This window comes from Rattus norvegicus, chromosome 10, assembly GCF_021556685.1.
Source record: "Rattus norvegicus strain SHRSP/BbbUtx chromosome 10, alternate assembly SHRSP_T2T, whole genome shotgun sequence".
NCBI classification, from domain to species: domain Eukaryota; kingdom Metazoa; phylum Chordata; class Mammalia; order Rodentia; family Muridae; genus Rattus; species Rattus norvegicus.
This window is the reverse complement of record NC_141543.1, coordinates 111,061,828-111,088,816: the sequence shown is the minus strand read 5'-3', so window position 1 is coordinate 111,088,816 and position 26,989 is coordinate 111,061,828. Positions and strand designations below refer to the sequence as shown.

The 26,989-nt window shown below is 49.3% G+C and overlaps 1 protein-coding gene across 4 annotated transcripts in view; it reads right to left on the bottom strand.

The window, feature by feature from the left end:
• The window catches only part of Rnf213 (ring finger protein 213), a 99,506-nt gene that overhangs the window by 24,401 nt on the left and 48,116 nt on the right, over nucleotides 1-26,989 (bottom strand). For 2 of the 4 annotated variants that reach the window (XM_087572566.1, XM_087572569.1), the window contains 19 exons: nucleotides 25,510-26,659; nucleotides 24,761-24,954; nucleotides 24,443-24,598; nucleotides 18,639-22,241; nucleotides 16,522-16,658; nucleotides 16,071-16,166; nucleotides 14,839-14,957; nucleotides 13,258-13,377; nucleotides 12,745-12,875; nucleotides 12,272-12,413; nucleotides 11,882-12,020; nucleotides 9,297-9,488; nucleotides 7,505-7,650; nucleotides 5,693-5,847; nucleotides 3,289-3,501; nucleotides 2,849-3,030; nucleotides 2,211-2,331; nucleotides 456-556; nucleotides 171-353 (listed from right to left, as the gene is read on the bottom strand). In XM_087572566.1, coding sequence (XP_087428692.1) covers nucleotides 171-353; nucleotides 456-556; nucleotides 2,211-2,331; nucleotides 2,849-3,030; nucleotides 3,289-3,501; nucleotides 5,693-5,847; nucleotides 7,505-7,650; nucleotides 9,297-9,488; nucleotides 11,882-12,020; nucleotides 12,272-12,413; nucleotides 12,745-12,875; nucleotides 13,258-13,377; nucleotides 14,839-14,957; nucleotides 16,071-16,166; nucleotides 16,522-16,658; nucleotides 18,639-22,241; nucleotides 24,443-24,598; nucleotides 24,761-24,954; nucleotides 25,510-26,659 — 7,280 coding nt within the window. 4 annotated transcript variants of the gene reach the window in all.

The window sequence follows — 26,989 nt, the reverse complement described above, 5'->3', positions numbered from 1 at the left end:
TGGGAAAGGGATTATGGGGCAGATGTCCAGGAAACCTTGCTTCTGGGATTGCTTGTGGAAGTTCTCTAAAACCAGTCCTTACACCCAAGGAACGCTGACCAAAGAGCTGGCATCTTCAAAGACTGTGTTGGAAAAAAGAGGAAGCTTTCTTAAGAGAAAGGGTGTTTTACCTGTGGTTCTGGGAAACAGTTGGCGAGAACTTGTCTGGCAACTCAGTTTTGCAGTAGGGGCATATCATTTGTCCTGGGGCGAGCCAGGTTTGAATGCAAGGTAGACAATACACATGATCACAGGGCAGACATACAGGGTCCTGTGCATCTCCCTGGCAGATTGAACAGGGCTGGATACCAAACCTAGAACCCAAGAAAGCAATCAATTCCAGAGCAGAAATGCTGGCTCCACGAAGGTGTTCCTTCCACCCCAAATCCAGGTATCTCAAAGTCTGCACATCTCACCTGCAGAACTTCTTGCTGGCTTTGTCCTTGCAGTTACAGAGTGTGGTCATTACAGCCGCAAATGGCCTGTAGGTCTTGAGGTTAGAATCCTCTTCAAGACACTGAGGGAGGAGAGCAGTGGTGAGTAGTAAGGGTCCGAGGTCAGGTGTCGGAGAGTGACCCAGCACCCACTGCTGACCTGCAGCCCTGACCACAAAGAGAAGCGCAAGGCTTGTGGGTGCTTTAGGAAGTTCCCGCACTTCCAGGGCTGGAGCAGTTAAGAACACTGGCTGCTCTTCCAGAGGATCCTGGTTTGATTCCCAGCACCCACATGGCAGCTCACAGGGGATCTGATTCTCTGGCCTCCCTGGATGCCAGGCATACAAGCAGACAAAACACCCGTGCAAGTACTAGGACAGCCAGAGCTACAGAGCGAGACCTTATCTCAAAAAAAGAACAAACAACAGCTAACAAAAACCAAGAAGAAAGTTCCTACACTTAAATGTTCTTTTAAAACAAACATTTTAAGTAGCTGCAATGAATAAATAAATTAATGGAATAGAATAAAACAATTGGAAAAATTTGAATTACAATATCTTATTTTTCTTTGTAAACTCAAGATATCAACCTAACTGGAAAAAAACCTTTTAAGTATGTGTTGTCTATTTTCTGAATCTTTTAAGTGTTTGCTGGAGGATGCTGGGGGCCTCATGACTGTTGACCCCAGTCAGGATCAGCTCAATGATGAGAGCAGGCTTTTGCAAATACACAACACAGCCCTCCTCCCCACCTTAGTGGGAGATGAGACCTGAGGCCCTTTTTCTCCCCACAAATTCCTTCTGACCTTCCAGCCAGGGAGTGGGAACCAGCCTCACAGCAAAGATGAGACTGAAGACGATACACGCAATAACTAACTCCTGGGCTGTGGTACCAGAAAAGGGCTTCCTAAGATTACCGGGCGCGAGGTGTCAAAGATGACAAAGGAGCAAGACCAAAGAGCCCTGCACACTTGGCTCCTGGGAGGCAGTTTGAGGCTGCCAAGGCCCATTCTGTTACAGAATGGAGAAATGAGCTTCTGTGTGGCTCAAGCCCATCACTGTGTTCCTTGGAACTTGGCTTCCCTGTCAACCTGCCACAGCACCCACCAGCATTTTTAACAGCTGCATGGACCCTGGAGTTGTATTTCTCTGATGCCAACGGCCATCCCAACTGACTTCACTCATGGAAGTTCCCAAGGGATGAGGACGGTGTAGGGAGAAGGAATGTGGAGCTTGTGTTGCACTGAGTGGTGGTGGCTGCTGCCATCACCAGTATGCTTAAAGGTGGTAGCGTTTTCTGCAGAAACGTGTCCTGTAATGCCACTCACTTTATCAAAGGTTTGGAGGGGCAGAGCATAAGTGGTTTCCTGTTTGCTCCCTTGCCCTTCCTCATGGCTGTTGCTATGACCATGGTGATGGCATTTTCTCCCCAAGCTGAGCCACTGGGTCATTTTATGGTCACTCTAGAGGCTAAGGGTGCTAATTTCTTTATTCCTCCCAAAGAGGTCACAGGCTGGATAACTGCATCTCTGTTCCTGCAACTGAATGCTCCGTAGTAACCCTGGCTTAGCCATCTGAGGAGATGGTCAAATAGCCACCATCAACGATGTGGTGGTCTGTCACGCCATCGCTGCCCTTTGCAGTAAGCAATAATCCACCAACCGGAGGAAACAGACAGGGTTTCGGGTCTGCACACTCCCCAGAGACAGGCAGGCTTTTACCTCAGCCCAGTACTTACTTTGTCTAGTAAGGAGACATACTTGGTTACCAGTGGACTCAGCTCAGGAATCTGGCTCTCAGTGCCCAGAAGAACGTGCTCCACAAAGAGGGCAATGGAGAAGATGCGGTTCCACAGGGCTCTGTCAAGAGAGGGGTGCTACCCGATGAGTTCTGACAGAGGAGCCCGAGATATGGGTGAAGAGAGCAGGAGCTGAGCAACAACTTGAGACTGGGCCCAGTGGAGGGCGCTTTCCCTGTATGCACAGCACTGGGCTGCAGACAAGCTCCTCACTCTTCTACACGTAAGACCTGTCTCAAGTGCAGTGCTTCAGTGCACATTGGTCCTGCAAGAGCAGCACAGGGACTGACTGTCTTCTGACCTTGACAGCCTGCCCCTGGGGCCCCTTCTACTTTGCCTACATTGTAATAGCATGCTCACTTCCTACCACTTCCAGGGCCATCTTCCTGGGTCTTTAGAACCAAAGGAGATAACCAGCACTCGAAAGAGGGTCCACCATTAATCAGGTGCATGAGGTTAATTAATGTCACTCTTGTCCCAGAAAGGCCTGCCCACCTTCCTCAGTTATACTGTAAGGTCTGGCAGGTTCCAGTGTCGAGCACAGGCAAAGTGCAGAGAGGCAGGCTCCTGCTGCTTACCTGACCTCCTGGATGATAGCTCTGGTCATGCTCCCACTGTCTTGTAAGTACCCTTCTGAACAGACAAGCTCCAGGGGCATGGACAGATTCTTTACGAGCTGTAACCAAACCCTGGGGCTTGGCTTCAGGATGTCTCCCTTCAGTATTTCAGCACAGGCCATTGCTGCAAATGCATCGAGTGTCTGCAACAAGAAGAACTGGCACGTGATGGATGCAGCAGGACTCTCTTCTCTACCACCTCCCCCGAGACACCCTGCATCCTGAGTCCCAGTGCATTCTCGGGTCCAGGCTTGAAGCCTACTCCTCCACTCCACTGCAGACGTGCCCATAAAACATCTATATAGGACATGTAGTTCCTCTGTAGTTCCTCTGCCCTCAGGATGGAATCTGAAGCTCCCACCGAGGGCAGCGCAGGTGGCCTTCCCCAAGGGAACACATACCATTTCACACCCAGCCAAGTTGTGCTTCTCTGCTGCTTGACTGAGGCTGCTCAGAACCTGGGGGTGGATGGTCAGAATTCTGGAGAAGTTCTGGAGCCGGGTCCTGAAGTGCTGATAGGCAAGGTGCACCCAGGGCAAGGAGAGTCCCTCTTCAGGTGTTCCTGAAGCCACTTGGAGCTCACTGAGGCAGGACCTCAGGGCCATCTGCAGAAACTGGAGACAAAAGAATTTCAGCACATAATTGTACATGGTAAAGATATGATTTCTTGCGGAAAGGCATAAATAAATATTCAAAGGCGTACAGAAGAAAATTGGAAAATCAGGCCTAAGATCCCCTGGCTGTTTTTTGGTGGAACCTTATGGGCACTTTCCCCACCGACACCCTAAACTGATGTGTTGTCTAATCTTGTGTCAACCTGATCGAGCTGGAGTCATCTGAAAGGAGGGAACCACCATTGAGAAAATGCCTGCCTAAGATCCAGCTATAGGATGTTTGCTTGGAGAGGGCCCGACCCACTATGGGCTGTCACCCTGGGCTGGTGGTCCTTGCGCTATCTATATGATAGCAGGCAGAGCAAGCCAGTAAGTGGCACCTCTCCATGGTTTCTGCATCAGCTCCTGCCTCCAGGAACGTGCACTGTCTGAGTTCCTGTCCTGATTTCCTTCAGTGGTGAATAATGAGATGAAAGTGTAAGCCAATTAAATCCTCTCCTCCCTACTTGGTGTTGGTCATGGTGCTTCACTGCAGCAATAGAGACCTTAACTAAGAACCTGAGGTCATTTTGTTCCCCAAGTTTTTACTTGGTGTTACATTTTAAACACCCCTCCCACACTAGTCAACCCAGATAACATTGTTTTAATGGTTGGCAAGCAATCTGTCCCTCCTTTCTTCTCATGGATTTGAGGGAAAAATGTGTGTGTGTGTGTGTGTGTGTGTGTGTGTGTGTGTGTGTGCGCGCTCGCGTGCACGCGCACAGATTTTCTCTGCAGCTCTGCCCTGAAACTTAGTGTGTGGATCAGACTGGCCTCAAACTCATAGAGAGATTGACCTGCCTCTGCCCCACCCCAGTACTGGACTTGAAGTCATGTGTCACCACATTTAGTACTGGGTTTTCCTATGTGGCCCAGACTGGCCTTGAACTTACAATTCTTTTTTTCTTTTTTTCTTTTTTTTTCTTTTTTCTTTTTTTCGGAGCTGGGGACCGAACCCAGGGCCTTGCGCTTGTTAGGCAAGCGCTCTACCACTGAGCTAAAATAAATCCCCAACCCCAAACTTACAATTCTTACTTGGTCTTTTGGACCCTAGGATTATAGGGGTATAACACCATATTTAGCTCTCCCTCTCCTATTCTTTTTTCCAAAATTAAGTTGTTTCTAATTCCATTTTCTTAGAAACCAAGCTGACAAGAGCCTCCTCGCATCTGCCCACATTTCAAACACTGCTCGCAGTGAAGACGCTGTTGACAGGCTCCGGTCACTGTTGTCTGAGGGGTCGTCACCCAGTGATCTGTCTTTGCCTCTGCCTTCACAACTTTGACTCTGATCTCTTTTTTTTTTTTTTTTTTGGTTCTTTTTTTCGGAGCTGGGGATCGAACCCAGGGCCTTGCGCTTCCTAGGTAAGCGCTCTACCACTGAGCTAAATCCCCAGCCCCGACTCTGATCTCTTTTTAAGGTCAGTTTTTTCTTTATTACTTTAAGATTTTTTTATTTGCGTGTGTGTGTGTGTGTGTGTGCACGCGTGCACATGCACATATGTACAGGTATCCAAAGGGGCAAGGCCAGAGGAAGCTTTTGCATCCCCTGAAGGAAGGGGTACAGGCTGCCTGATGTGAGTGTTGGGAACCAAACTTAGACACCCTGGAGGAACAGTGAGCACTCTCGACCCCAGAGTCATCTCTACCTTAGCAGCAGGACTGACAACGATGCCATTTAGCTAGGCATCTAAGATTGTTTCTATCCCCGGGTGGCTTATAAGTTTCACAAATCAAACAAGGCTAAATTCTCAGTGATTCCCAGGTAGACTACATTACCTTGTGACCTTAGTTGTAGTATGCCCTCAGATGTGTACCTGTGCGGTGAAGTATGAAGGTTTAGGGAGTCCAGTGACCTTCATTATCATTATCAATGTCACGTAGCCCAGGCTGGTCCTCAACTTACTATGGACTTGAACTTCTGTTCCTCTTGCTTCTACCTCCCAAGAGCTGGGATTACAGATGTATGCCACATGCTGGCAGCTATGGGGAGATCTTAAGAGCTCCAAATGACACAGGTTTGGTTCTAGAAGGCACAGAGTGGAGGTTGAGGGCCTGGCCCTGAGTGTTCCATGGGGCTCTGTGTCTAATCTGAGGATGTACTCTGGCCCATATTATAGAAGCTCCACTCTTAACCCTGACTCCACACCTACCATTAACTCCTCCCGTGAAGACACTTTCATGGTCAAGAGCAGGAAGTCCTTCAAGTAGCTCTGCAGGAGTTCCTGCTGCTGTGCCGTGGGGAACTGAGCAAGATACAGGCCCAAGGGAGTTTTCTGGAAGATTTCCACAAACTTTTTTGATAATCCTACAGAGAGGAAGACAAAGAGGCATGAGCAAGAAACCACGTCTATGGAAGATAGTTACTGCCCCCAAAAGGAGCCATTATACCCAGGCTGGAGGGGTGGTGGCTCTGCTGAACTGGAGCCCAGGGAAAACATGGTGCTCGCCACTGGCCAGATGGTAGGGAAAACAAAGGCAGAACCAATGTTGACGTTAGGTCACAAGCAGCCAGGCTAGCCCCGAGGGAAGAAGAGGCCTGGGAGCCACATCTGTGCTGCATGCACAGAGTGAGTAGGAAGGTGGGCTGCTCCTTGAGCTGGAGTCAGAGGCCACAGCAACTAGAGTCCTGCCTGCCCACAGCTCTGGTCACTTGTTGCCCTAGACAAGCAGGGGCAGATGGACTGTAGTCACGGGACAGGGAGGTGCTTCCTCAGGAGAGACAGCAGTCGCAGACCTGGAAACCAAGGTCAGCACGGAGTGGCTGCACCAGCCTCTGGTGAGTCCTGAGGGGGTACTTGTTGCAGAAAACAACTTTTCACCAGAAGATGTTTGGCTGCCATTTTTTTCTAGACAGACAATGGCCAAATCTCTCATGTGACAGCAGGGTACTTTGTGACTAGGAGGACCTGTGGGTCCACATGGAGGAGGATACTTTGCTCTGGTTGCCACCATGTCCTGCTGAGGTTCCACAATAGGGACATCTCCCACGGCTGCCACCTGTGTTATTTAGGAGCCTCAGATGAGAATAACCTTCCTACATCAGGGAGCAAACTCTCTGTGATGTAACATGACCTATTTTGTCATGCCCCCAAACAGTGACTAACAGTCACTTTGAAGGCTATCCTTGTCACCTACAGACTTATACCCTTGATGGAGACTTGCTCCTTCAACAAAATTTTAATTTATGGTTATATGTATTTGGGCATACACATACATGTAGTATGATTTATTTTGAGCATTGGTCCTTTAAAGCACCTCTAGTTGCTGGTCAAATGGCCCTTTAAGAATTCTTAGCTATTAGAACTGTTTGATCCTAAGACTGTCAAGTGTTGGTTGCCCCTTGGATTTTGAGGAACAGGATAGGCTTTGAAAAGCCAGCTGAGGCAGAGAAAAGGGACAAGGGGCCAGCAGAGTGAGAGGAGAAGGCAGTTGGTGCAGAAGACAGATGAGCCAGGAGAGGCAGAGCTGAGCAGGTAGGGTACCATGGTTGTAGTTTGGAGCTGCTGGTATTGGGAACACTGGGAGAAGGGGGTGTTAGGCAGACTGTTGAGGGGGCCAAGGGAGGAACGGTTGGGAGAAAGCTTTGAAGGGGCTGGGCTGTAAATTGGGAGAAGGGCTGGTAGGGAGGTAAGAGAATTGGTTATTGTTTGTAAAACACACACACCAAAACCATTTTACACATCTACTCATGTGACTCAGCACATGACAGGGGACAACTTGGGCAATCAGTTCTCTCCTACCACGGAGGTCCTAAGGATTGGACTTAGGTTGTCAGGCTTGACAATAGGTGTCTTTACTCACTGAGCCACATTGTCAGTCCTTTAACAGAAATTTTAAAATGGAGGAATGATAAACTGGAGACTACTCCATACCCAGAGTATTAAAACGAAAACCTCCACAACTGTCCTGCCTTCAACAGGTTAATCCATTGCAGTCTTGAGGTGGCCATGGGGGAGCCTCACCCTCTGTGTCTGTGATATACTGAGCCTGCACCCAGAGCTCCTCCAGGTAGTCCCTGATTCTCCAGCTGAAGGGGACAGCATTGCAGGCATCCTTGAGCAGGTTCATGTGGCTCTGCACCAGGATGAAGGGCATCTCACTGTTGGACCTGCAGCAAGGCAAATGAGAACGAGGCTGGTGAGTGGAGCTTGACTCTGGCTGCTGTGCACAACTGAGACCAGCCCTTCAGCCCTGAGAGAGGCTGGTGCTGGGGGACGGCTCTGCACCGGAGCTCTTGCCTATGTGGGTGACACGCTAGGCAGCATTTCAGTACAGCAAGGAACAAGGATAGAGACAGTGGGGGATGGCGGATGGTTCAGTCAAGTCACACTGTGCAAGCGCGAGGACCTGAGTTTAGATTCCTAGCATCCCCATTTGGAAGAGAAGGTGCAGTTGCACACACTTGAAATCTCAGTGCTGGGACGACGGAGATGAGGGAAAATCCCTAGTCTTGGCTGCCCAGCCACTGGGTAAGCTTCAGATGAGAGAATCGGTCTCAGAACATAAGGTGTGAGGTGGGAGAGATGGTTCAGCAGGTCAGAGCACATACTACTCCATCAGAAACCTGAGTTCACTTCCTAGTACTCACATCAGATGGCTCATAGCCACATCGAGCCCAGCTCCAACGGTTGTTCTTGCCTTTGTGACAAGTATGTACACACACACACACACACACACACACACAGACACACACAGACACAGACACACACACACAGTCACACACACACAGACAGACACATAGACACACGCAGACACACACACAGTCACACACACACACACACACACACACAGACACACACACACACACAGACACACACTCTCTCCTTTAAGGAAAGGTGGAGGGTGATGAAGGAAGAAAGTCGGTGCTGCCCTTGGTCTCCACAGGCATGAACACTTACAAGCATATGCACATAAAATTAATAAATTTTAAAAAATAAAATTAAATAAATCAAAGACATGGTATTGTAGGTCATGTGGATAGTGGGGGAGGTGGGGGGGTTCTAGGTCAGCGGTTCTGCTATAAAGGAACTCAAGGAAACCCCCTATTTACAGACAAAAGAAAAAGTAGAAGCAGGAGACAAGGAAGGTACCCAGCTTTCAGTGGCAGAGCCAGCCCTTCTGTGTTCTTTCTGCCCGTCCGACTCTCTGACTGCCGCTGTGCGGGGGAGTCTGACCATGAGCTTAAAGCCTTGTGGACATCCACTGCACACTATACTTAAATAAGTGCTTCCGTCAGCCATTGAGTCCCATTCCCAGAGCTGGGGAGATGGTTCAGTAGATGCTGTTTCAGATGACTGGAGTTCTATTGCTGGTACCCACATTGGGTGGCTCATGACTGCTTGAAACTCTAGTTCTAGAACCGACCCCTCTTCTGGGCTCTATGGGGACCCACACATGTTGCACCTATACACTTCTCTAGATCTATGTACTTCTTGGTAACCTACATCCTGGAGCCCCACAGGGTCAGGCCCTGGATGGAGACTAAAAAGGGAAGGCAGGCGAAGCACAGGCCCTGCCAAGCTCAGCATCTTGGCACGACAGACCCTGGTGTCCTGAACCATCACATGTGCTCTCAAAGCAGGCAGATGGGACAGCAGAGAGGGACTAAAGACCTCTCAGGGGTTTGATGAGTACTGTCTACTCCTATGACCCTCCAAGCTGCACCTGGCACCCTAGGACAGTACCTGCCTAGCAGTCACTTGGAGAGCTGCTTTGCTGTGACCGTCCCTTCATAAAAGCAAGGCAGTCACTTACCTTGTGTTATTCAGCGCAAGAGGGATGTTCAGGAACTTAATATCACTGTAAATAAACATCCAAAGATCTTGAGCCCAGGCCGGTGAACCTGGCCGGGCCAGAAGCTCCAGGTTGCCATCTCTGTCGATGTGAGATATCATGCTTGCCAGGATGGGGGTGACCACATCTTGGACCCGCTTCCAAAGGGTGTGCCTGTAACAGGGACAGAGGGAACCCCCTGTGGTCAGGGTAACCATGACATGCATGGCTGCCTCCATATTACCTTCCTGAGGTTCCCACATGAAAGCCAGAGCAAGAGCTTTCCAACATTCTCAAGAATGGGGAAAGCAACTGGAAAGATGGCTCAGTGGCTAACAGCATGAGCTGCTCTTCCCAAGGTCCTGGTTTGAGTCTTAGCACACACATGGCACCTCACAACCACCTGTAACCCCAGTTCTAGGGGATCTGCAGGGGGTGCGCAGGTACACACGCATGCAAAACACTCAAAGATAAAATCAAGCTCTTCTAGTAAAAACAGGAGAAGGGGTGGTGGGGAAAGAGGGCTTCAAACAGGAGCACAGAAGCTTAGAGGCAGAGATGGGGGACCTAGTCTCATGGCTGTGACGAAACAGGCGGCAGCAAGTGAAGGCACCGGCTTGGTTTTATAGTTTCCAGAAGCAGTCATCCATTTCCACTGACAATGAAAACAGTGCCCAGATTCACTGAGAAAGAGACTTCCTGCAGCTAGCAACAAAACAAAAACTCAAAGTTGGCTTTCTCCAGGTCAGGGCAGTTGGGCAGCGAGCGCCTCTTGGGATGTAATTCTGAGGCACCTGTGCTCTGCACGCGTGTGCTCGAGATTGCCACGGTCACTGTGTGAATTAACCTGCATTTCCTGCTGACGTGCTTAGAGCTGGATGGGAGGCAGTGGGAGAGCAGCAGCTTACAAAATCCAGGGCCTGAGCTCAACCTCCCGCCCCATGCCAAGGAGATACACACATATACTGAATAACTAATTGATCATAAAATCATAATAAAATAAAAGAATTATTAAGTAATCTTGGAGATTGGTTTCTAGTGTTAGCATTTAATATAGAGAATTTGAATTGAAGAGATGTATGTACTAAGGGAGAAAACAGACGCCTTGGTGGGCAAAGCCATTCCTTGGCTTAACAAGCATACCCAAAACAGTGACAAGAAGAGACAAGAACAAAGATGTGAGGCAAAGCAAACAGCTGAGCCGAGGCTGGAAGAACCTCCCTGCCAATGGACTGCAGGCTTAGATAAACAAAGAAACTCAAAACCAACCAGCACTCAAGACAGACAAGCGGGCGTCAAGGCCTGCCATCCAGAGGACGCATTTCTGTGTTAAAATGGGGGCAGTTGGGGGTTGGGGATTTAGCTCAGTGGTAGAGCGCTTGCCTAGGAAGCGCAAGGCCCTGGGTTCGGTCCCCAGCTCCGAAAAAAAGATCCAAAAAAAAAAAAAAAAATGGGGGCAGTTGTAAGCTGTTCCCAAGACATGCTAGTGACCAGAGTGAGAGCCAGCTGTTGCAAAGCTGTGGCGATGAACCCCAAAGACCGCATTCCACATCAAAGGGGTGGAGAAAAGGGAGATGGCGTAGACGGATTTTAAACATGTGAGCTAGAAGACGAGCAGCCACAGGAAGCAGAAATGCAACTGGGTTTGATAGCAGGCCTTACAGGTACCTTCAGGGAAAGATAAGAAAGAGGAATGAGGAGATAACTGAAACAGAAAAGCCCTACAGGGAGGAGCCAGCACCACAGCCTGAGGTCCTCCAGAGACCTGTGGTACTCAGCCCTCCAACAGAGGCTCTTCAAAGCTCCTCACAAGACCAGACGAAATGGTCAGTTTTATAGACAATAAAGTACTCTCCCAGCTCCTAATGCTGCAAATAGTGTCACCTCAACCAATAGGTGCCATTGTCAGCGCATGGTCACAGCCTCTGAAAGCATCACTTTCTATGGCTTATGACATATTGGCAAACACTCACATCCCCCAGGAATAGATGATCTGGGGGTTTCCCTGAATATTTTTTATTATAAAAAAGGTTTAAATAAAAGACCAGCAATGCCCCATATAACAATGATCCAGGTTCATTTAAGACCCTCAGGAGGGCAGGTTACATCTCAGATTTGCTCAGGGATATAGGAAGAAACACCTGGGCACTTATCCTTGATATAAGAGTCCCACCAGCAGGAGCACCTAACCGAGAGTCCCACCAGCAGGAGCACCTCACCGAGAGTCACACCAGCAGGAGCACATCACCGAGAGTCACACCAGCAGGAGCACATCACCGAGAGTCACACCAGCAGGAGCACATCACCGAGAGTCACACCAGCAGGAGCAGCAGGAGCACCTCACCGAGAGTCACACCAGCAGGAGCACCTCACCGAGAGTCACACCAGCAGGAGCACCTCACCGAGAGTCACACCAGCAGGAGCACATCACCGAGAGTCACACCAGCAGGAGCACCTCACCGAGAGTCACACCAGCAGGAGCACCTCACCGAGAGTCACACCAGCAGGAGCACACCACAGGCACTGTGCAAAGGCCTCCATACTTTTTGCTCCTTTTACCCTTGTACCTGAAGGTGCCTGCCTCCTGCAGGGCATCCTGATTGGCAGCCTCCCTGGTGACCCATTCCTTTAGACTTCGGACCTGGTTCTCTTCTTGCTTGTTTAGAAGAACATGGAGGCGCATCTTAGATTCCCGCAAAAAAGAAGCTGTGAAGACAGGACCTGTTTTGTCCTACTCATGCACACTCGGTGGTAGGGCCCATCAGTTCTTCATAGTTCTTGACACACCTCACCCAAGAGGAAAACTGTTTACCCTCAGCCAATGCAAGTTCTATAAGAGAACCTGACAGATAACCATAGATTCCAACTTTATCCATGCTTCTGCCAAGCCCAAGAAGCCTGGAAGGGCACCCTGTCCCCTTAGGTATATGACTCAGCACCTGGAGCACAGTGCTCACCATTCAGTGTGCTCTCTTCATTTAAGAGGTCAAGAAGAATGGTGACTCTCCTCATGTTGCGTGCACAGCTCTCACTCTGGTCTCTGAGCATCCCCACGGCGCCCTGCACGCAGCTCCGCACCAGTCTGGTGGTGTCCAGGACCTGTGAACACCGAGGAAGAACAAGACTTCTACTGTGCCTACTGTAGTCTGGACAAGGCCACCCACGCAAGATGGTGGATTTGTGTTAGCAATCATGTGGCCCCAGGTGGTGGTTAAAGTTGGCAAAACTTACACTGAACCCTACCAGCCACACCTCCTGATGACTGGCTTGAGCACAGCTTAGAGGAGATGATCCCTTACATGTGCATTGTGGAAGGAGGAAAGGTCTCAGACTAACCCCACTGTCCCCTTCCCCCAAACATAAATACAGGTGAGAGGTCAAACATGCAGCTCAAGCGTCTCCCTTAGCAAATGGCAGAAGCAGGACTCACATCACAGCCTCTCAGGTCACAGGCCCTCTTCATCTCCTCCGAACCTTCTTCTTCCACTTCCATTTGTTCCTCTGCCACTTCCCCCGACTTGCTGGACTCTGTCTCCATCTCCTCCTCTGGGTCATCCTCTGCTAGACAAAAGGCAAGGCAAACGTGTTCAAGACAGCTGCAGGACCAGACTACCTAGGTTTATACCCAGGTTGGGACTTGCCAGCCTTCCTTGTCCCTGTCTGCAGTGATGGCTCTAGAAAAGTGAACATGTGCCTGGTATATCAGCTCCAACTCCAGGCTCAGGCACTCCCTAGCCTGGGCTCTAAAGGCTGGCCAAGGGATCATGGTGTAGCCTGGCACCCTGGGGCACACTCAGGTGGCCTTCCTCTTGGCTCCAGCATTGCTGTGATCTCTGCTGAGGGCCAGGGGCTGGAACAGCAGAGTGGCTCTGCATCCAGCACCACAGCTGGCATTTCCCTCTTGACACATACACCATTCCCCAGATGACTGTCTTGTACTCACGCTCAGGTTTGTCCACTGGCTCAAACAGCTGGCTGATGGTGACATTCTGCAGTTTGGTGACATCTGAGACCATGACTGTCGATCTGCGGAGGTCATCAATATGTACAGACCTCCATAGCCCTGTGAAGAACAAAGTCTCTGGAGTCTTCTATAACTTAGCTGGTTCCTTCTCATTTATAAACAAAATATACCTTCAACCTGGCTTTTTACATTAACTTATTTATATTCATTATTATTGTGTGTATGTATGTGTATGTATTTGTATGTGTGCACACATGTGCCATAAAGCACTTTCGTGGATTCAGAAGATAACCTGTGATCATTGGTTCTCTCCTTAAGAGCCTGGGGCACTCATCAAGCTCAGATGGTCAGATTCCAAAGCAAGCACCTTTACCTGCTCAGCCATCTAGCTGGGCTAACCCAGATTTGTTTTTTAAAGGTTAATTTCTATGTACTTGAGTATTTGACTATGTGTGTATGTGCTCACCACGTGTGTTCTTGAAGGTCAGAAGAAGGCATCAGACCCCCTAGAACTGCAGACATAGATGATAATGGTCTACCACATGGAAGCTAGGAATGGAACCCAGGTCCTCTAGGCCAGCAGCCAGAGCTCTTAGTCTCTGTGCTATCTCTCCAGCCCCCTAACCCGGATTTTTAATTGCACCACTGCTAAGGGAGTGATCAGTACCCCAAAGTCTAGGACATGTGCAAAAACACAAGATCTGTCAGCAAGATCGACCTAGGTACTATTAAGACCTAAAATAATCTCTTTAAGAGCGTCCACGGTGACTCTAGGCTCCCCACTCACATCTCATTGTAGCCACCACATCATAATTAGTAAAGGCACAGAGGCGCTGGTATCTCTTGACTTCCAAAACACACATGCCTCACAGCAGGAGAGAGCTGGGCAGTGATATGAACATTTCTCCCACAAAATGTCAGTGCACAAAACCAAAGGGAAAGGAAAGTGAAGCTGGGGAGTTGGTGCTGGAGAGAGGGGTGTGAAGACCTCAGAATCCCTACATCATGTCGGGTGGGAGTCAGAGGCCGTGCCCACCTAAGGTAGACAAGGGACTGCTGATGCCACTGCAGTGTGCCCAAAGCTTGTCTGCTTTTGTGCTTTTGATAGAAGTCTTTCTGTGTAACCAGGCTGGCTTTGAACCTGCAGCCCTCCTGCCTTAGCCTCCAGAAATCTGGAATTATTAATGTGTGCAACCTCCATACCCAGGTAACTGTGACTGGGTAAGAAACCAAATTGCCACTCAGTATTGTTGGGATTCAATTCTAACTTCAGACACGGGATCACATAAGAAACACCTCAAATGATGCTTAAAAAAAAAACCATTCTTGGGCTGGAGAGATGGCTCAGTGGTTAAGAGCACCGGACTGCTCTTCCAGAGGTCATGAGTTCAATTCCCAGCAACCACATGGTGGCTCACAACCATCTGTAAAGAGATCTGACGCCCTCTTCTGGTGTATCTGAAGACAAATACAGTGTACTTATATATAATAAATGAATAAATAAAAAAAAATAAAAAAAAAAAAGGGGAAAAAAACCATTCTTCAGTGTTGTGGCCCTACCTCCATGGAACCCCACGTATGGTGTACCACTTCCCATTCGAGACAGTTTTGTGACAAAATAAACGAAGACGAAGTCCTCTGTTCCCTGTGTTTTGTTGATTTCATTGATGGCAGAATACCTGTTTAACAAACACCGATCAGTGCCATGCAAACAAACCTGTGCTGGGAAGCTGGCTGGTGGTGCCCCATGAGCTGACCAGCCGTCTCAGCCTCCCAGGCTTAGGTGCTTGAGTGCAGTTCACACCCCCAGGATGAGGTGGGCTCACTGCCCCTCCCAGAATCCTCTGCTCAGAATGAGAATTCCTTTCTCAATAGAGCCCTGTGTTTTCTGGGCTTTGCCTGCTGTGGCTTGGGCCTCTGGCCTTCCTATGGATCCCTGAAGAGGGCTATCTTTGTAGCACAGCGGTGGAGAACTGGTTTATTAACATGTGAGGTTCAACACTAGCCACCCACACATAAACCACGTACATATCACACTCACACACCACGTATACACACTCGTATTACCCTCACACCACACACAGTCTGTCTGGTTATTGCCCTTGAACTTGCAATAAATTCATATCATACAATCGAAGACAGTTTCCAAAAAGGAAGTCAGAGACAGTGTTGACAATCCTTGCAATGTTCTACTACTGACACTGCTTGTGCTCTTCCCCGGCCGTGTGTGTGTGATATGTGTGTTTATGTGTGTTATGGTGTGTGTGTGTGTGTGTGATATGTGTGTTTATGTGTGGTATGGTGTGTGTGTGTGTGTGATATGTGTGTGTGTATGTGTGTGTGTGTGTGTGTGCGTGCACATGCACATGTGTGCATGACTGTAGAACCCAGAGATCAACCTCAGCTATCACTCCTTAGGAGTGGTCTATCTTGATTCTGGTCAGTGTCTCACCAGGACTTGGGGCTCTCTGTTTAGGCTAAACTTGCTAGTCACTGGGCCCAGGGGTCATCTGGCTCCTCCTCCCTAGCACTGGTACTGCAAGTGTGCATCGTCACGCCCAGCTTTTACATGAGTGCTGGGACCAGACTCAGTTCTCTCGCTTACGTGACCGAGCTATTCCCTAGAACTCTAGCTTTTTCCTTCATGTATACAGTCATCTGGTGGAATAAAAAGAGAATATTCTTGTTAGCGTGTGGCTTGTGACAGACATCGTGCTGCTCGCAGGGAAGATTTTCTGAGGCTGTGAGTGTTGGTTCCCCATGTTGTTTATGGACAAGCTCTGAAAACATACTTGGCAGAGGCTACGAGCTGCGCACTATGGATGCCATCGTCAAAGTCTGTCTGGATGACAAGGATCTTACGCCTGGCTGGGTTCCTTAAGCAGGAGCTGGAGGAGAAAGGGAATAGATTATCGGGCGGGTTCTCCCTTCCAGAAAAATGGATGAAGGAATTCCTTGAAGCATGGTGAGGCCAGGGCCATAGAGAAAAAGCATGCAGGGAGGTATGCAGGTAGGCGGATGACTCAGCGGAATTCTGAATGGCCAGCAAGGCTGCCTGAGGAGACTGAGGAAGCTTCATGGGTGGGATAGAGTATTGGGGGCAGGGGAAGAGCAGGAGGGCCCAGACAGCGCCCACTGCAGAGTGAAGCAGTGCTCCACTCATTAAGCAGTGTTAGTTACAGCTTTGACAAAGCACCTGACAAGGGCTGAGCCCTACTGATTGGAGCTCGCAGAGGGCCTCACCGGACATCCTTAAGGAACGAATATTCAGTGTCAAACTGCTGTAGTGACAGCACAATAGGCTTTGGGGCCAGTCCTCTCAGCTCAGACTCTAGGACATCACAGTCATGACTGGTCAGCAGTCTGGAGAAAGTGGTGATCTGCAAAGGAGAGGAGTGTTGGCAAGAACCAGTGAGGAAGCCCATCTTCCCAGGACAGAACCTAGAAACATGAGGAGGTTGGGCTTTTCGCATCATGGCTGCACATGGTTCAGTGTGCAGAAAGAAAACACCAGCTCAGAGTATCTCCAAAGACAAAGATCGGAGAAGAGATGACAGATGACTTAGTCTCCTTCCTGCTTTGGGGCCCTCTGTAGTCTCTGGATACTTTACGACTCACCACAAATGTCACTTCTTATAAACCAGTGGTTCTCAACCTTCCTAATGCTGCGACCCTTTAATACAGCTCCTAATATTGTGGTGACTACCAAGCATTAAAATTATTTTTGTTGATAGCTTTGTAACTGTAATTTTGCTACTTTTTTTTTTCTTTTTTTTTTCGGAGCTGGGGACCGAACCCAGGGCCTCTAGCAAGCGCTCTACCACTGAGCTAAATCCCCAACCCGTAATTTTGCTACTTTTATAAATCATAATGTAGGGCTGCAAAGATGGCTCAGCGGTTAAGAGCACTGACTGCTCTCCCAGAGGTCCTGAGTTCAAATTCCAGCAACCACATGGTGGCTCACAACCATCTGTAATGGGATCTGGTGCCCTCTTCTGGTGTGTGTAAGACAGCTACAGTATACTCATCTACATTAAATTAATAAATAAAATAAATAAATCATAATGTAAATATCTGATACATGACCCTTATGAAAGGGGTTGAAGCCCACAGATTGACAATTGGCCTCTCTTGCCCCTGTCACATCACTCTCAATGGACATCACACTCTTCACCAGACTCCAATATCCTGAGGGTATGCTAACACTGTGACGCCAGTTCTCACCTGCTGCCCTGACCTCTGAGCTTCTGATTTCCTCATTTCCAAGCCTACTGGCTCCAAACCTGATCCTCGTTCCTGAACTTTCTGTGTTGTGAAGCAGAGCCCCCAGGCAGTTAGGAGGGAACCAGTGAGTGTCCTGTCCCTAGATGCCTCGGTGGCCTGCTGCTCCTCCACCAAGTCAGTAGTCAGCCTGGGCAGCTGCACCTGACCATCTCTTTTCCATGTTTGTGTAGGGTGCTTGTATGGGTGTGCACCACTTGTGCCTGCTGGCCACAGAGCTCAAAAGAAGGCATTGAATCCCCTGGAACTAGAGTTATAGCTGCCATGTGGGTTCTGGGAATTGAACCGAGGTCCTTTGAAAGAGTAGCCAGTGCTCCTAACCATTGCGCTATCTCTCCATCCCCTAAACATTTCTTTGGGTTTTTTGTTTTGTTTTGTTTTGTTTTGCTTTGTTTTCAAGGCAAGGTTTCTGTGTGGCCTTGGCTGTCCTGAAATTCACTCTGTAGACCAGGCCCGGAACTCAAAGAGATCCACCTACCTCTGCCTTCTAGGTGGTAGGATTAAAGGCGTGCACCACCACACCGGACATCCGGTTGTTCTTGATGTAGATCATCTGCCTTTCTGCTCTGACTCTACTGATCCTAAAGCTTTCTAACTGTCTGTTTCCGTGACGGTCTTGTGTCTCACTGTTGTTCCATTGCCAAGGCCCTTCCGGGTTCCTCTAGGCAGGAAGGCTCAGGTTCCTTAGTGGAGCCCCTGAGGCCCTCTGAGAGATCTTTCCAACCTCAAGGCAAAGAACTCACGCTTTGGACCTCAAGTTCTACCAGTGAATTCTTCCAGAGATTCTCACATCTCACTGCCCTCAACCTTGCATGGGGTGCCTCTTAAAGAAATCCTTATATCCCCTTCTCTCCACCCCATCTCATACATAGCGGGCTTCCTATGTCCCTGGTCCTTCCTGCTAGAAGGCTGCCTTTCTAAGCTACACACACACTGGTCAACGATGAGAGGCCACATAGCTATACTATCTGTAAGTCATCCCTGCATGCTGGCTTTAAATACAGCTTGAGTCCCTAACCCTAGGAGCCTAAGACTCTCAGGTGACAGAGCAGAGGGTGAGGCTATGGGAAAGCAGTCACCTCTGTGAAGACAGCCCGGCATTCATGATGGTCCATGCGCAAGTGGGCCAGGAGGAAGTCTACAAAAGAGTTGTGCTGCTGTTTGTAGTAATACTCCTGTGACAGCCGATTTGCAGCGAATGAGCCTAAAGAGGAACCACTCAGCCTGACCACAGCATCTGGTGTTGCACAATCCAGCAGGATGAACTTGGCCTCTTCAAACACCTTTCGGTACAGCTCCTCTGTGAGATTCCTGCAGCCCTGCCTCTCTACAGCCTGCAGCACCACAGAGGCACAGGCATCGGAATGGTAGCCGATGAAGACATCTGCAGGACTGTACTTGTGTCTGGCAATGAACTGGTCTGCTTTCACATCTGCAAACTCGTGTGCCCACCGCTGCAGCTCCTGCACGATGCCCTTCTGCCACCCCTGCAGCACAGTGTTCATGTCCAGGTAGTGCTTCTCCAGACGGTTGATGAGGGGCACAGGGAACTGCTTGTACACCACATCTTTCTCCTCGATGACGATGAGGCGGAAATCAGTGTGGACTCGACACTTGACTCGGTGGGTACCTAGTCCAAGGTCCACGTACTTCTGGCCCCCAAGGTAGACATAGTACTGGTTGAGAGCATCATACAGGCTCTCATAGAGATTCTGCAGGTTCAGCAACACTACCATCTTCCCTGTCTCCATGCAAACCTTCACCCGGTTAATGTTCCTGCAGATCTGGGTGTATTCCTGGTCCTGGGGAAAGCTGGAGCCGAAAATGATCTCGGGTTGCTGACCCTCAAAGAATGTCTGCTGTAGGATCTGCAGGGCCACATAGTTCCTGGTCAGCACAAGCAAGTAACGGGAGTCAGCACTGTCCAGGCCCCTGCTGGATGCCTGCAGGTCAGGGTGAATGTTCTGCTTGATGAGCTCCACAGTACTGACTTCTTCCTTGTACAGGGTCTCGGGAAGACTGGCTGTGAAGATGCTCAGGGCCTGGATATCATCTTTACCACTGAAGTTCCGAAGGACAGCATGAGCGATGTCTCGGGGGGAGAGCCCCTTTTTAGAAGCTTTGGCTTTGGCAAAGACCATCTTGATGAGGCTGTAATAGTCACGAAGCCCAAAGAACTCCTTATCTTGCTTCTGACACACTGTTTCATAGGCCTTGGCAAAGGGTGCAAAATACCCGCGGATTCTATCCTGAACCAGCCTGTCGGAAGAGCAGATCCCCTCGGCGCTCTCTATGAGCTCTTTCTCATTGGGACTGCCACGTGACACAAAAATGCCTCGGTTCATCTTGGCAGGGTCTAGAGCCCAGTTGGAAATGCCAACGAAGCCGACTTGTTTGTACGGGGCAGGGTCATCTTCAATGCACCCGTCTTCCAGCAGGGGGTGCAGGGTCTTGAGGGGCATCTTGGGTGAGTCTTCAGCCAGCCCCACCTCATCCAGCACCACCACGGAGACATACTGCTGCAGGTCCTTCCCCTGCTGGAACCGAGCGCACTGCTTAAAGGTGCTGATGATGCCCTGCGGGGTGGAATGGGGGCTGCACTGGAATGACACCAGATGGACCTGTTTCAGGCAGCGGAAGAGGTCCGAGGAGGCAGCCTGCCCTTGCATGGCGTCTGCTACAATAATCTTGGCCAGGGATTTGGAGCTGCCGGGCTTCCCCACTAGGAAAAGTGGAATCTTAAGCTCAATGCAGATTACCATCATGAAGACGTTCTCCTTCAAAGCCAAGTTCCTGGCTATGTTGCTCCTTATGGGTGCATCCCTCAGAAAAAGATCCTGTACATGCGTGATCTCATTGAGGATGACCTTGGGGCTGTTGTATGGTTTGGGAAGGCACCGGGCAATGGCTGCACGGTAGGGTGCTTTCTCTTCTAAAGAGGCGTGGTAGCATACCCCAATGGCCATCACCAGGGACCAGAGAACAGGATCTCTCTCAAAAGCAGGCGTGCTGTCACAGCATTCACGGAGAAAGTCGGCCAGCTTGTTTAAGAGCATGTTACTGTGGTCGTGAAACCACTGGAAAACTTTCACACAGCGCTCCACATCCCGGAGGCTGACGAAACCACATTCATTCTCTCTCTTCCTCATGAACTCCTGAGAGGCAGAGAGCACGTTGGCAATCACGAAAGTCTCTCTTTGATCCACTGTGACAGAGTCCACCAGTCTCTGTACGATCTGTTGGATGTAGAGCCTTTCTGCAGAGTCATTCAGTTGTCCAAAGTCCCATACCAAAGGAATGAGGCTTGGAGGCAGAGCGTGGACTCGATATACCAGCTGCCGCAGGGGGATGGAGCCCAGCCTGTCTGCAGTCTCCTCTGCACCCACTCTATATCCCAAACCTGCTGACTCCAGGCGGTGGATCATCTCCTGGGAGTGCTTCCGGTAAGGGTTGCAGGCAGCAATGACATGCAGACCAGAGTCCTCATTTAGGTGCTCACCACCCACTGTCCGGTCGCACAAGACCTCTTTGATACAGCTCACAGCATCTGTTGTGTTGGCTTCGTCAAAGAACAAGATGGTCTCCAAGTTGTGTTGGGCCTTATTGAAGAAGGCTGTTCTCTCAGCATCCTTGACCCTGGAGTAGATCATGGATGGTGTTGTCCCTCCATGAACCTTCACCAACTTCATAGTTTCTGCCTCAATGCTACCACGCCTGAGGTCGCTAAGAAATTTGATGAGTCTGGTCTTCCCACAGCCCGTCTCTCCCATGATGATAACTGGGATCCCACACCGGAACCGCATTTCAATGGCCAGGATCTTAAGCATATTGTCCGTGGTAAGTTCATATGTTTCATCGGGGTCACTAGGCCACTCGATACCTAGTGCCAGGCAGAGCCTTTCAAGCTTCTCATGTCTGGGCAAGCTATCAAAGTTGATGTTGAAGGGCACTCTCTGAAGCTTCAGCCCATCAAACAGTTCTTTGGTCATGACGTCCTTTTTGATGATATTCCCACTTGAGGGATTGATGGCATCAACATAGCCATTGCTATTGGTCTTCAAGTGAAAACCTATGAATGTCATGGTCATGCGATCACCGTTGAAGAAAACATATGGATGGGGCTCTGACTCCCATCTCTTTCGAAGAGAGAAGGGAGCTAGGTCTTCTTCAGCTACTCCGTCAATGGTGGCCGAGTGCTTACCTGGGCTTTGGTCTGAAGTCTGAAGAGTCGGAGTGGCAAAATCCCTGGCCATTAAGACCATGAAGGTCACCACGAAGTTCTTGAAGCCCCGAAGTGTGTCTCCAGTAAAAGCTGAATTGCAGAAGACAGATGCCTCACAGTCTTTGAGCTGACAGTTCAGAAACCAAGCAAAGTTCCGAAGCTCCGACCAGGAAGGGTTTGTCAGGCCACAGTAAATCAGGAAGTGCTGCAGGCATTCCTCAGGAGAGCCTTCCACAGAGTCTTTTTCATACCGAAATGCGTCCAGGTTCTGCCCCTGATGGAACCGTCTTAAGTACTGGTAAGGTCTTTGGAAAGCTTCACTGCAGAACTCCGCTGGGTCCATCCCAGGTTCTATGTGGCTCCTCTTGGGAGTCAGCTCCATGTTTATCACCTCCTTGGGAGGACGGCAGGTGACTTTGGGGAAGATATCAAGAAATTTGAAAAGGGGTGCACGTGCATTCTGCAAAGAGGAAACACAGATAAAACAATTATCACTGAATTCCCTAAGTCTTTCTGCCTTAAGTCTCCACACAGTCTGCACAGACTGGCAACTTTTGCCTGCTGAGGGTTCAAAGAACTAAATTAGAAGACACATCCCTAACAAGGATACATTTTCTAACACAATCAGAGAGCTGTGTCCTCACTATGCACATATACCTGTGAGGATGTGAGCGCCAAACCTCAGGTCCAAGAGGAACTCGTTATAGAACTAATATGCCTTCCTTCGCAGGGAGAAGTCACCCTGCACACTTGGACACTAACGGGAAAAGACTCCTTGATACAGGTGTGTGCCTGGCTCTGCTTCACTGACTTCCCTGCACCTTACGTTTATGCCTTCCACAAATGCTGTCATCTCTAACATCTTTCAGGTTCCAGCCCCATGTTGCACTTTGAACAATTTGAACAGAGATGACCAGGAGTGCAGATGGGTTGTTATCAAAAATTATTTCTTCCATACACGCCAATGTTGCTCTTTCTGAATAGTTGTTACCCAACCTGGCATGTTTGTGCTTTTCACAGTAAGAGCACAGGACACTTAATGGCAGACCAGGACAGAATGGTGGTTGTGACCCTGTGCTATCTCCATGAGCTGCCTGGTTTTTTTCTTTGTTTGTTTGGGTTTTTTGGTAAGGGGTTGGACCTAAGAGTCAGTTGTAAGTCAAGGTTGTCTCCTTTTGTTATGGAACTGGAGCCTAACTAGAGGTCAGGCTCAGCGAATAAACTCTCTCAATAACCCCTTCACTTTAAGTAGGCACAGAATTTTCTTTTCTACAGTTTCTAACAAGACTGTTCAGTACACTAATCTTCCAGTCATAATGGAGGCAGGGCTCCTATAGCTAAGTTTTACTTGTATAACATAATATTTCCTAATCAGGTATGAAGAAATCCTTCATAGTATCGAGTCTACTTCACGTTTACCCTGAATCAATGAAACAGGCAGCTCTTAACAGAGCTCAGCTGCAAGCCTGGGAAACAGGCTCAGCACCCTCTGGACCATGGATTCTGTGTGCTGACCCTGAGGAAACGCGTCCCAGAAGATTTCACCTCAGTGACGCTGGTCTCTTCTCAGTCTGAAGTAATTTCTCAGCCCCAGCTGACCAGCATGAATTGTCCAAGACAAGCAAAGGTTTCACCTTAGTGGTTCTGGTCTGTACTTAATCAGTCAATGCTTCAGTCCTAGCTAACCAGGACCACAGCTCTTAATTCAAAACATCACTCAAATAGCCCTGATATGAGTCTTTACTTCCCTCTAAACTTCACAAGCCAGGCCTCTCTGGTCTGTGTTGTTCTCCCACAGAAAATTTACCCTGGCTCAGAGTCTCCATAATTTTCCCCAAAACACATGGTCAGATCTATTACAGCAATATCCCATGAGCCTGGTATTGATTTCTGTCCTTAGTTAGACCTTACATTCCTGTCATAAAACACCATGACCAAAAGCTACTTGGGGAGGAAATGGTTTAGTTCACCTTACAACCTGCATGTTGCACTCTGCAAGAACTAAAGCAGAAGCCAGGAAGGAACACCACCTACTGGTCTGCTCACCACGGTTTGCTCAGCCTGATTTCTTCTACCATCCAGAACCAGTCCTACCCGGTGGCACTGTCCCCTAGGGGCTGGGCCCAGCTATAACCATTAATCATGAAAATGCCCTACAAACTTGCCTGCAGGCAATCTCATGGAGGGATTTTCTTTTTTTCTTCTTCTTCTTCTTTTTTAAAGATTTATTTATTTTTATTTATATGAGTACACTACAGCTCTCTCTTTTTTTTTTTTTTTTTTGGAGCTGAGGACCGAACCCAGGGCCTTGCGCTTGCTAGGCAAGCGCTCTACCACTAAGCTAAATCCCCAACCCCTACAGCTCTCTTCAGACACACACTAGAAGAGGGCATCGGATCCCATTACAGATGGTTGTGAGCCACCATATGGTTGCTGAGATTTGAACTCAGAACCTCTGGAAGAGCAGACAGTGATCTTAACCGCTGAGCCATCTCTCCAGGCCTGGAGGGATTTTCTTGACTGTGGTACCCCTTCTCAGATATCTCAAACTTGTATCAGGTTGGCAAAACTAAATAAATTAATAAGTAAAAAAACAAATAAATAAAGCGGGATGGAAGGGCTCCACCCCCACCAAACCTCTCTGTTTTTCTCGATACACACCAGTTTAGAAGACCTCTTTGGCCGTACTGAGTGGGCTTGTGGGATTTCAACAACATATAAATGACACGGATTCCGACGCCACATTTTCCCATTTATATCCATTAGGTACTGCAGAATGAGGAGTTTGAAAAGGAAGACGGGAATTCCAGTCTGAACCTAAAGAAGAAAACGTGGGCTTTTGAGTAGGATGGCAGCCATTTCTCTCAGTTATGAACTGGCCTGTTTGTCCCTTGACGGGATACATGTGGAGAAAGGAGGCAGTCAGTATCAGGGAACCATGCCTTCCTCACGGTCGTTGGATGATGCCAGGACACTTACCGAAGTGCTCACATCGATGTGGAATATGACCGGCGTCTTCTGATAGTTCTTCTCCAAGAATGGCAGGAGGGCGCTCAGGACGTGGTTCTCGTCTATGTGAGGCTCTGTCAACCGAATAATTTTTAAAGGCACCGTCTCATCCTGTAGCTTCGTCTTCAGTTTTTTGTGCAACGTGTTCACGTAGAGAGACTTTCCTACAATGCGAACATACAAAAATTAGGCCCCAAACCTACAGACCAGGAGAAACAGAACACGGAAATGTCTTAGAAGTGACTCTGCTTGATTCCGACCAGGGACTACTTAGTGGCTTCATTTCCCCCGAGACTTCAGGTTCCCTGTCGACCACCCACCGATCAACTTTGCTGTTCCCTGGCTACTGATGGTGCATCTAAGTCAGTGATGGCAAAAGCTAGAGTGTGAGGAAACTCTCCCAACAGAACAGGGTGGTCAAGGAAGAGTGGACAGCACGGAAGAGAACAAACGGCAACCAAGGAGGCAAGGTCAGGGTTTCTTGTCAACCACAGCCAACACTGATGCCAGAAGCCAGCAGAGGTCACAGAGGAAAGAAACTGCAAGAAAGGAGGTGCTTAGGAATTGCCCAACTTTCAAAACTAGGTGAGAAAGGACAGAGTTCTTACTGGCTTACAGGTAAGGAAGAGCCAAACCCCTGATGAGTGCCTCATCAGAGTCACCCCTGCTAGAGAAGGAAGCGCGTCACTGGGCAGTGTCTGAGAGGGGCCCTTCATTACCAACGCCAGCTCTTTCAGAGGTCACGATTCCCACACACAGCCCATCTCTGAACACAGTTGCTGCTGACTGGATCTGCTTCGGGACCTGATAATGGTTCTCCAGGTAGGCTTGGATGTCCGGCAGTGGGGCCTGGGGCACCAGGGGGACTTTGTGCTGGCTGAAGGTGGAGGGAATGTAGCAGTGCTCCCGGGCAGCATCGCAGAGTATCACCAACTGGTAGTCTTCACGGTGCACCTGTGTGCTCAGGCTCTGGAAGAGCTCCTCTGCCTGGCAGCCCACTTCATAGCTCAACTGATCTGCGAACAGCAAGCTGTAGACCTTGTGCTCCTGGGAGTCCAAAGTGAGGCAGCGTCGCAGGAATAGTTCCACCTCCTCGATTGTGGTCCCTGGGGTGCAGAGCAGCACCTCATCAAAGGTCGGCAAGGGCTGCATGGGGTCCTGCATGTATATGGCCAGCGCAGCTGACAACACCTCAGAGTGGCCGCACAAAATCAGGTTAGGCTGGCCAACCTGCAGGCCTTTGGGGAGTGGCCGCTCCACAGGAGAGCCACCCAGCCTGGCCAGATGAGCCAGGCATCTACCCAGGGTATCTAGGTCCAGACAGCTCGGCAGGAAGGCACTCATGCACTCTAGGGATTGCGTCATAATAACCCGAAGCTTGCCCATTAGGGTGGACTCAGAAAGTAGCTGCTGAGGCAGCTTTCTCATAGCCTCCTGCAGGCAGTGTCTGGCAGCCTTGTTTTCACAGGCACTGGTAGCTTGTATGAGCTCCTGGACAGTGCATTTGCCTTTAATGAAGGACAGCATCATGAGGGCAGCCTCACTAGGTCTGGGCTTCCTGAGCTCGCTGCTTAGGTAGACCAGCTGCTCAGCTGTGTACAAGTTGAGGTAAAAGTGTGTAGCTCTCTTCTGGGCGACCACTGTTTTCCACTCGTGTAGGAAGTCCTCCATCTGCCTGCAGAGTGCTCCCAGGAGCTGAATGACATCTCCACTCTCTGTCAGCTGGCTCAGCAGCTTCGAGCCAAAGTCCATGGTGATGCCCCCACCGGGGCAACAGTAGACCTTAGCAGTCCAAGTCCTGAACAGCATGTTGCCCGCACAGTGCAGGTTTATGAAGACATGTACAAGCCGCTGCATGTTGCTGAAGACCTGGGGAAAGGGAGCCATGAGGCCAAAGCAAAGCACAGGCCCGCAAGGGAGATGAACTACCCTACCCACACCTGCCTCTTACAACTCCAAGGTCTCAGGCTAGCTCGCCTCTCACAAAAATCTGCCTAATATTCACTACACCACAGTCTTTCCTTCCATAGTTACATGGGTTAATAAGGACCACCCATCGCCTTCCCTTCCTTTTCCTTTTCCTCTTATTGGTTTTGTATCCCTGGCTATCCTGGACTTCACTAGGGAACTAGACAGACCTTGAACTTACAAAGATCCCCCTGCCTTTGCCTCCTGAATGCTGATATTAAAGGCCTATGT